At 33.9% G+C, this 11,468-nt stretch overlaps 1 protein-coding gene across 4 annotated transcripts in view; it reads right to left on the bottom strand.

Moving 5' to 3' along the window:
* The window catches only part of Dmd (dystrophin), a 2,293,239-nt gene that overhangs the window by 1,435,790 nt on the left and 845,981 nt on the right, over positions 1-11,468 (bottom strand). For all 4 annotated transcript variants that reach the window (XM_029473189.1, XM_021152893.1, XM_029473188.1 and 1 more), the window contains exons 14-15: positions 1,825-1,926; positions 1,622-1,729 (exon numbers count right to left, since the gene is read on the bottom strand). In XM_029473189.1, coding sequence (XP_029329049.1) covers positions 1,622-1,729; positions 1,825-1,926 — 210 coding nt within the window. The remainder of the gene's footprint in view (positions 1-1,621; positions 1,730-1,824; positions 1,927-11,468) is intronic.

The following is an 11,468-nucleotide window of genomic DNA, read 5'->3' as shown; positions in this document are numbered from 1 at the left end:
GATCCACACTTTTTCTCTGTATTTACTCCCGTATTTTGTTCCCCCTTCTAAGAAGGACTAAAGTGTCCATACTTTGGTCTTCCTTCTTTTTGAGCTTCATATGATCTGTGAATTGTATCTTGGGTATTCCAAAATTTGGGCTAATATCCACTTATCAGTGAGTGCATACAATGCATGTTCTTTTGTGATTTGGTTACCTCACTCAGGATGATATTTACAAGTTCCCTCCATTTGCCTAAGAATTTCATGAAGTCATTGTTTTTAATAGCTGAGTAGTACTCCATTGTGTAAATGTACCACATTTTTGGTATCCATTACTCTGTTGAAGGACATCTGGGTTCTTTCCAGATTCTGGCTATTATAAATAAGGCTGCTATGAACATAGTAGAATATGTGTCCTTGTTATATGTTGGAGCATCTTTTGTGTATATGCCAAAGAGTGGTATAGCTGGGTCCGCTTTATGATTCTATGTTATGAGATGGAATCTATTTGCTTTCTGTCAAATCTGAGCAAGTTTATGACTGCCTCTAGAAAAGATGTAATCTTTCCTTAATTGACCCTTTTGTCTTGGTGAAAAATGAAAGTGTAAACCACTCTACTTCTCTTTATAATACTTATTTTTTTTTCATTTTCTTTTGAAACAAGATCTCATTTATTCAAGGTTGACCTGGAACTCTCATTATATAGTAAAGTGTAAGCTTGAAATCCTCATGCCCCTTCCTCTACCTCTGAAGTGTAGTGCTTACAGGTGTGTGCCAACATGCTCAATTTACAAGGTGCTGAGGATTTAAGAGAGGAATTCCTGCTTACTAGGTAATCACTGTATCAACTGAGGTATATTCACAGACCACTCCTGCCCCTTATAATGCCATTTTCTTGCTTTTCCTTAAACTCTTGAATTCTAATTGTTCGATCCATTTATTAAGAGTTATTTTCCTTCTGTTTTGACTATTAATATTGCTTGAATTTATATTCCTTTCATTTATTATTTTACACTGCCTAATCTCTCTGGTACTCAATGAATTAACTAAAGTATCAATTTCTGGGTGTCTGGAGCATCTACTGACAAGTAGATATTTTATGTTTCTTAACTTATGTGCATCCAAATTACCATTCTTTTCACTCAGGTACTTCTTTCTTCAATCTACTATTAAGATACCTAGTCTTGGAATACAGTCTCCTAACTGAGAAGTTCGTGTACCATCTAAAGTTATTTGATTGTTATTTGGCAAATTAATGTTCATCCCCATAGATGGGAGGATCAATGTGTTGTGTTCTTCATATATATTACTCTGAGGATCACCTTTAAGCTTATTGCTTAAAATATGTTGTTTGAAATTTATATGGAAAGCAAACAATTGCTTCCTGGTATTACTTTTTAATTTTAACTGAAATTTTACTTTGGGTATACATATAAAATATTTTGCTTAAAGATAATATAAATGTAAAACAATAGATTTTCATGTTTGATTTAGAAAACACCAATGTACCATCTGTGAATAATCTATAATCTAAACATAAACAATGAATAAGTGAGTTAAGATAATATAGAATAAGTAAAGTTAAATAATAATTTTACACATTGAATTTTAAAAATGATTGAAAGCAAAATATACTTACAGATATTTTTTGAAGACTTGATATCATTTCATTTTGATCCTTAAAGCCACTTGTCTGAATGTTCTTCATTGCATCTTCTTTTTCTGAAAGCCATGTACTAAAAAGGCACTGAAAAGGATTGAAAATGAATTATTTAAAATAGATCCTTATTTTACTTGTCCAATTTAAAACCTCTTTAGTAATTTTCTCTTACAAGAACACACCTGTTCTTCAGTAAAATGCTGCCATTTTAGAAGAATATCTTGTAAAATAATCCAGCGGTCTTCAGTCCATCTGCAGATATTTGCCCATCGATCTCCCAGTACCTGAGGATGAGAGAATCAATCACATTATCAAACAATTTTAACACATCTCATTTAAAATGGCAGGAATGTCATTTTTGGATCTCCTGTAAAGAATAGCTTTCCTGTTTCAGCTCATGATAAGGTAAATAGTGTGCCTTTTATATACTTTTAGATTAATCCAGTCATTCTTCCACCTTTCATTCAAAAGAAGAGATATTTAAGAGCAATATAATGCAGTTGTGCAACCATTTTTGCATGTATCTATAAGTATAAAAAATATAAAATGGAGACTCCTAAAGATCAATACACAATATAAAACATACCCAGATATTACATTAAGACTCCATATAGATATACAGCCATTATGTATCATTAGAAAGACAGAAAAAGTTTCCAATGAGAATATAGAAAATAAATGTCCCACTTATACCTGAAAATATACCCTTTAAAGTAAACGGCTAATCTGTGAGCCAGCAGAAAGAATGGAAACAGGCAACCTCTGCAGTTAGGAGGTAGGGGAAACTCTCTAGAATATACCAGAGACCTGAGACTCAGAACTCAGAGTGAGGGACCTTAGATGAAATGCCCAACAGTGGTGACAGGGAACTTCATAGAGGCCACCTCCAGTAGAAAAAACATGGCATCAAATGGAGGGATGGGTTTGCCATTCCACAGTCAAACTCTGACCCAGAATTGTTCCTGTCCAAAACAACTGCAGGGACAAAAATGGAGAACAGACTGAGGGAAAGGAGGTCCAGTGACAGGCCCAACTTGGGATCCATCTCATGGGGAGGCTCTAAGACCTGGCATTATTAATGATGCTATGGTGTGCTTACAGATAAGGAGCTTAACATTGTTGCCCTCTGAGAGGCCTAGCAAGCAGCTGAAAGAGACAGTTAAAAGATATTTAAACCCAACCAATGGACAGAAGCCTGGGACCCCTATGGTTGAGTTAAGGAAAAACTGGAAGAAACTGAGTAGGGAGACCCAATAGGAAGACCATCAGTTTCAACTAACCTTTACCCCTGAGATCTCTCAGACACTGAGTCACCAACCAGCCAGCATACACCAACTGATATGAGGCCCCAGGCACATATACAGCATATACCTGGTCTGGACTCAGCGAGAGAAGATGCACCTAACCCCCGAGAGACTTGAGACCCCAGGGAGTGGAGAGACTTAGTGTGTGTGTGTGGATGATAACATCCTCTTGGTGACGGGGTGCAGGGGCAATGAGATGAGGAATTGTGAGAGTGAGGACCAGAAGGAAGGCAACTGTTGGATTATGGAAAAATTAAAGTAATAATAATAATAATAAATATCAATGTTTGAATCAAACATTGAAAAAGTAAATAATACCATGAAAAAAATGTATCTATTGGTACAAGACTTTAGGTTCCAAATACTTTTAAAGTTGTTTCATCTACTGTTATTTTTTAGTAGAAATTGGATTTATGATGAAGCAGTGAACAGTAAATTTTTTCTATATTATTATAGCTATTCAGTTGCAAGTGAGTTTTTAGATTTTCCTTCAGAAATGTCAATAAAAATTTTATTGCCATCATTTTTTTGTTTTATGGTTTCATTGCTAGTCAACTCCTTTTGAATCACATTTGTTGATAATAGAAACCGTATCACTGAAAAAGCAATACAATACCCCAATAGAAACTACACCAACTTAAATCAATGACTTCAACTTCTTTAACCAATGAATTATTACAAGGAAGCCTTAGGGTTTTTATAGAAGTTATGATTATTTTAACTAATAGTGTTTTTTCAAAGTATGTTTATTCTTAAAACCCATTTAAATTATTTTAGTAAAAATAGTGACCACTTCTTTACTTATCTTTGTAGTGTTTCAAAAAGAAAGATAGGATGAAGGAGCATTTTCAAATTATAACTTTATAAATTAATGTTGGGTTTATTAATTTTAATGGGACAGTCTATTTAATACATAGTCCAATGAAGAATTTCATAATCCAGACTGCCTACAAATATTGAATATATTTTAAGAGTTAAAAAATATATATTAAACAATTTGTTGTACTTCTGTGAATTCTAAAATACTGAGAATTAAATATTTTTAGGCACCTAACTGAACTACTTATGACAACTATTTTAAAGAAGTATTTATGTTCAAATAACAATTGAACTGATAACTCATTCCTGTAGTTTTGATTTACATAATACCTAACTTAAAGTTGATATCTTCCACTTTATTTATGAATTTAGTAAACTTTTTGTGAAAACAGGCTACACCAAATATAGTACATTAAAGATATGAACTGAATTATTATTCCAAATTTGAGTTGAAATGTTATAATGCATATTAGCTCAAGATGAGTCAGTATTTTTCAAGATCCTCATTAAAGCAAAAATTAATATAAAATAGATCTACATGAGGTGACTCTAAATCACTTTAAATTGTATCTTCAAAGAAAAGGAATTCGTCAAAGAAATTTAAGGCATGTATCATATAAAGACACAGGAATATGGAAATCCCCTGAAACTTGGACTAACAAAACTTTCCCAGTATTCTTGATCTTTGACTTCTTCCATGTTCAACAATATGACAATCTATTACATCTATTAACATAGCCTCTGGGATATTTTTCTATTATGAATTCATGGAGAACTAACTAACTAATTATATACCAGTTATACTGATTCACAATAATTGTATAGCTAACTCATTTAAACTCCTTTTTTAAAACTTAAAATTTAAAACATTATTCACCGTATAGTGTTTCACCCTCAAAATCGTATGACAGTATCACAAATTATCAGATTTTGCTTAAACATGACTTTTCCTTCAACTCTTGTGTGAGTTCCCTATGGTTGCCTATTTTGCCCTTTCGTCCTAGAAAGGCTTAAGAGATATTGTAAAATGATGTTTAGTCTTGAATTCTATAATTTAAATATGTTTAGTAGCATACCCCATAGCTTAAATCTCTCTTATTCTTTGTATATGCTCAATAATGTGACTTATCATCAATCCAAAGATAGCCAAAGATAGATTTCTCCAACAGTACATGCATAAGTATATGTGTGTGTATATATATATATATATATATATATATATATACATATATATTTATATTGCAGAATTTATAGATTAAACTTTTCATTGATTTAAAATATTGATCTTCATTAATATTCACATGTTGCAACTAAGCAGTGTGTAGATTATCAGTCCAGTGTAGAATTTATCCAAATCATTTATTTCTGTCATTGCTTGAATGAGTGTAACCAACACATTAGACAAGCATAAATAATTGGAACAAACAGTATGGGCAAGAAGCTAAATAATTTTTTGGGTATATTCTATTTATTTTATTTTTCTAGTTTATAATTTTTCTCTTTTTTATTTACACTCCAGATTTTATTCCCCTCCTGGTCCACGACTGTTCCACATCCCATACCTCCTTACAGACTCCCTGGCTCCAAGTGGTTGTCCCCATGCCCCACCCAACCAGACCTCCCCAGTCCCTGGGGCCTCCAATCTATTGAGGGATAGGTGCATCATCTCAGAATGAACACAGACCCAACAGTCCTCTGCTGTATATGTGTTGGGGGCCTCATATCAGCTGTGTAAGTTGTCTGTTTGGTGATTCAGTGCTAAATAATTTTTTTAGTAACAACTGCAAGAGAATTGAAACTGTCTCCAGAGGAAAATAATATATGTTTACTTGTTATTTCTCTGAGGTTCCGTTGAAGTTTTAGAAATCCCTTGAAGTTTTAGAAGTGATGCATACATCTTTGGTGGTAGATAAACAATACCAACACTAAATATAAATGCAAAAGCAGTGATCCATAACATTGTATAAAAGAGGAAAATGAAATTAAGTTCTATTTATATTCTCATATGGACTTAGCCACAGTAAGTTCAGTTCCTTTACTCTTACAGGTTCTATGCTCAGATTCACATTGGGCAAGAGTTTTTCCTCCCATTTTATCTACATCTTATATTGATATCCAAATTGAGAACATTTGCTATCTGAAATCATTTGTTGGGTTAAGTTGGTTTTTTAAAGCATATGTGAAAACTGGTCACTGAATAACGTTTGCGTAAGTGAAACTCATAAAAATTTGACAAGCCTGGGGAGTAAAACTTAAGCACACCAATCCTTGATGTCCTGGATGTCTGTGATAGACTGAGAGTGCTAAATTGTGCCTGGTGTGTTTGGCACTAAGAAATAAAGTATTGCCAGGCATATGCACAAAAAAAACAAAAACAAAAACAAAAACAATAATATGCCTTGGACCACATAATGGAGCAGTTACAAAGGAGTGGGTCTCATTAAAGAGAAAGGCAGCAAGCAGTCTATCTCCTTTTATTTCACTGGAAGACTAGGCGATACACCTCCTAGAGAAATGAATTGTGTGTGTAATAGGCATACTGAAAGTTCATATTCTTGAATTCTAATTTTCATTTCATAAGTAACCATGCACTTACAAATATAAACAACTCCAGCTCACCAGTGGTAAAACAGAAATCATATCAAGTTACTTATTAAAAGAAAGAAAATTAAATCATTATACAGGAAGAAATGTAGCAATCTTCTTGAATCATGTTTTGACAGTTTTCTGATTTTGTTCTCAATTTTGAAGTTTTTTGCATGCTGTTAACTGAAAGTGAGTATCTAAAGGCACATCTTATCTTTCTCAACATATGATCTAGGGTAAAACACACACACACACACACACACACACACACACACACCTTGATGGTTCCTCTACAGGCTGTACAATACAGATGAGGATCCTGACTCCTGACAGGTTACTTAATCAGTCTAGGAATATGAAAGTCACTATACTAGATGTCTGGGAGTTGACCTCAAGTCCATCCAGCTCTTTCATGAATCTATTCCTTCAACAAAACAGTCAACATAAAAGATATAACTTCAACTTTGTGCAATCAACAGTTGAAGAAATAGCATATCTCTCGAGATTTTTCTTTATATTTTTGATGAATGTGTGACAAGATTTAACAAAAAGAGTTATTTAACCAGCTTGACAAAACTTGTAAGCATAATATTATAATATGATGTAAGATGTATTTGACATTACAACTTCACATTGGTTTAGTAATATGAAAAATCAGAAAATGCTTGCCTCTTTTGATAGACTGTTTACTTTTTGGTGGGATTTATTTATTTATTTATTTATATTTTTTTTCCAGAAAGGTTTTCTCTGTTTAGTCCTGGCTGTCCTGGAACTCACTCTGTAGACCAGGCTGGCCTCGAACTCACAAATTTGCCTGCCTCTGCCTCCCAACTGCTGGGATTAAAGGCGTGTGCCACCATGCCCCATGGGATTTATTTTTTAATCGGTAAATATAACTGTCAGATTTTTTAATGATAATTTGGCTTGGTGACTATGCTGAAAATGTAGCAACAGAATCATGTGCTTTGTGTCACAGACCATTCACTTCTGTATATTACTTTCTTTGCAAATTTTGAGGTGCTAATAAATACATCCAGAAAGGCCACTTCATTCTTCTTACTTTTGCTATTGTTTGCATGGTGCAATTTAATGTTGTTTGGCAGGTTAATAAACCCTGTAGTCTTGAGCTCTGTCAGGTCTGGTCAACAGGGATACCAGAAAGTAAGAATCATGCCACCATGCAAATTTCTTTGCAGCATTCATGGCATTCCCAGTGATTCTGTGGCAGGCAGACATTTTACTGCTCCTTATAGTTCAGAACTTTTTGCAGTAGACAGACTCTCTGTTAGGCTCATTATCTCAGAGATGAATATGACCAGTGCAACTATAAACCCTGATTACTGTCTTAGAAATCTTTCTTTTTCTTCTTTTCTATATAACCATCCTACCAGTAATTTGTGGTTAATTTGAAGGCTTAAAGTAGCAAATCCTTAATGTCAGTGTTTTTCAAACTTACTAGTGCTAAAACCCTTCAATACAGTTCCTCATATGTTGTGATGAACCTCAACCATAAATTTATTTTTGCTTCTACTTCATAAGTGTACTATTGCTACTGTTATGAACTGTAATGCAAATATCTAATATGCTGAATATCTGACATGTAAGTCTCATGAAAGGATTGTTCAATGGCTAAGGGAGTCAGGATTCACAGGTTGAGAACCACTGATTTATAGAACTGTTGATTTATAACATTCTGCCCTCTCCACCTTAGAAAATATATGATGAAAACATACTATATTTAGTAACTCTACCTCTTGAATCATATTTGATAATATAAATGTGAGCAACCCTAATTTTAAATTGTAAATATCAAAAACTCTTGGCCAAGTTCTGTGCTTGCCCAAATCAGTAACACCTGTTGAGAAACTTCAACTCTGCACAAACTGTCCCAGTTGTGTGCCCCTGGGAAAAAGCAGGCAACAGGAACTGCTCCACTAGTCTCTAATCCATCCTACTGTTGAAGTCAATTAGAGCAGCATATATGCAAGTACTCTGAATGTTATGATCAATTATTGAGATAGCAGTGATTGGTACAGAGTTACATCTCAGCTGACAGAAAATCAGCCTTTTGCCAAATGTGAAAATTCTGAAATACTACAAAATAGTAACAGAAGGCACATCAAACATGTCCTATGGGACATTAAATTTACATTTTATCACATTCTAGTTGGTGCCCATGAGGTATAAAATTTGCAAAAAAGCTGAAATATTTTATTTTAAATAAGACTGTGCTCCAATATATATTGTGCTTGAATGTAAATTATGGAAACAGATACTGTTGTCATTGTCATTTTTAGGCAATCTCTCATTTCTTATCTTTCAACCTAGTTTCTGAATACTGGGGATATAGACAAATACCACTACATATAGCAAAATCACAACTTTGAATATTTGTATAAAATAAATTTCATTAATTAAGAATGGGAGAATTGGGGATTGATGAGAATGAGCTAAATTTAAAGCTCATGTTACATAAATCAAGAGCTTCATAATTTTTCCTTCAGTGAATAAGAGGGTAAAAAGGTCAAGGACTATCAAATCAATTGCATTTGCCACAATAGTTAGAAATTTGTTTATTTACACATTTAAGTTTTATATATTGTTAACTAACAAATTATTATGACATACACTGGAGCAAATATAACATTATATGACTATGTTAACATTTTAGCATCCTGATTGCTAAAAATATATAATATATAATCTGATACATATGTAACTCATTAAAACATATAATAAGTTAAGCATAAATGAAAGCCCATGAAAATGAAAGTATAAAAGGAAATTAAAATAAAATAGGAATTTTATATATATACTAATATATTAAACCTTTATTTTGGCATGGTACCACTTGTGAATTCCAACTACAAGGAAAATTCTCAACCTTGTATCACCAGTTACTTAAATAGAATTAGTATATTTCAGGGAAATAATGTCACTGTCTCTGTTAGAGGTACTATTGCTCTGAAGAAGCAACATGGCCAAAGCAACTTGAGAAGGAAACAGTTTATTTAGCTTAATCTTTCACATGACTGTTCATCATTGAAGGAATTCAGACCAAGAATAAAAAGGTACCTTGAACAGAAACCTAGAGGCAGAAATTAATGCAGAGTCTATGAAGGAATTCTGCTTACTGGCTAGATCCTAATGACCTATGCATCCTGCTTTCTTATAGGATCCAGAATCGCTTCTCCACCTATCAGTAGACTCCCACATTAGTCACTGATTAAGAAAATGTCCTACAGGCCTTCCTAAAGCCAGACCTTACAAAGGCATTTTTAAAATGGAAGTTACTCCTCTTAGATGAATTTAGCTTGTGCCACATAGACATAAAACTACTCAGCACAATCAATTTTATGAATATAATGAGAAAATATTAATCATATATTAATAAATGAAATATACTACTATATAATCAAGATCCATATGCATCAGCCACATTTTCATAAATCAAGCTATTTTATCATAACTGTGAAATGTGTTCTGTTATATTAATAGAATAAAAGCAAGAAGTACTAATATCAGTTCAGTTGACTCACCAAACAATTTGCTTAATAGAACAACTTAGAATCCAAAGGTCACAGGTACTTACAATGAACCTACAGATTAGTTGATTTATCTGTGACCACACGGATTATTCATTAATGTGAGTACAACTTATGAGTAATGATCTGAAGGAGATAAATTAAATGGTCATCAATCACAAACAACCTTCCATATCTACTACACTGTTTCTATAAATTGCTGAGACTAATAAGTAAACTTGTCACAATCTCTTGACGCAAATCTCTCAAAGAAATTTTAACTATATCTTAACTAAATCAGAAAAAGCAAAACGAAATGAAATATTTTAAGCATACTCCTTACAACAACAAAAAGAATTAAACTCTCAGGTGATATCTCATAAAGCTCAAGATCTTCTAACTTGAAACTTTCTAAGAACTTTTGAAGTAAAATAAAAAAATACTAAATATACATGAAAGATATTCAATTTCTATGAACTGAAATATATCTATAATAGAAATATTAATTTTTGTCTTCCAGTTGGCACCAGCACCGGGGTACCTTGGGCCCAAACACTGAGGACAGTCGCACAGTCCCCAGAGGACTCATCCCAAGCTCCCTAGCATGCCCAGGATCTTAGGATCACCAGTGAGTAGAACATCTGTTCTAACACCACCTGTAGTGACTGGCACCAGCAGGAGCCAGGGACTTAGGAACCCAGCCCGAACAGTGGCTCAAGTTCCTTCCAGTCCAGGCTAGTCTATCTTGGTTGTGAACTCATTGGACAGCCCCACAGTCTCACAGGAGGTACCACTTCCAGGTGCTCTAACACACCCAAGATCTTAAGATCTCAGGATCCTAGGAGCTTGGTCATGCTAGGATCTTGGGGTCTCAGAGGAATCTTGAATCCCAGGAACTCTGATACACCCAGAATCTCAGGATTAAAGGATACAGGAATCACAAGATAATAGAGAAAGCTGGATCTGAAGAGTTCTGGCTCAACAGGGATTACAGGAAGGACAGGCTCAAATCAGATATTTCGAGGGGCAGGGAGCACTTGAGATAATCAGATGGAGGAGGCAAGTGTAACAACAGAAGCAACAGAATCCAAGGTTACTTGGCATCATCAGAACACAATCCCCCACCATAGCAAGTTCTGGATAAACCATCACACCAGAAAATCAAGATATGGATATTAAGTCAGTTCTCATGATGATGATGGAGGACTTTAAGAAGGACATAAAAATTACTCTGATACCTACACCACATAAAGATCCAAAAAGAAAGAACTTCAGAATAATTTCTCCTATAAATATTGATGCAAAAATACTCAATAAAATCCTTGCAAATTGAATCCAAGAACACATCAAAATGATCATCCATGATGATCAAGTAGGCTTCATTACAGGGATGCTGGGATGATTTAATATACAGAAACAATCAACGTAATCCACTATACAAATAAACTCAAAGACAAAAACCACATGATAATCTCATTAGATGCTGAGAAAGCTTTTGACAAAATCCAACATTCCTTCATGATAAGAGCCTTGGAAAGACCAGGAATTCAAGGCCCATGCCTAAACACAATAAAAGCAATATACAGCAAACCA

The sequence above is a fragment of the Mus caroli genome, chromosome X (assembly GCF_900094665.2).
Source record: "Mus caroli chromosome X, CAROLI_EIJ_v1.1, whole genome shotgun sequence".
Classification (NCBI taxonomy): Eukaryota; Metazoa; Chordata; class Mammalia; order Rodentia; family Muridae; genus Mus; species Mus caroli.
Note: the sequence above shows the minus strand (reverse complement) of the source record. Positions and strands in the feature narration are given on the sequence as shown.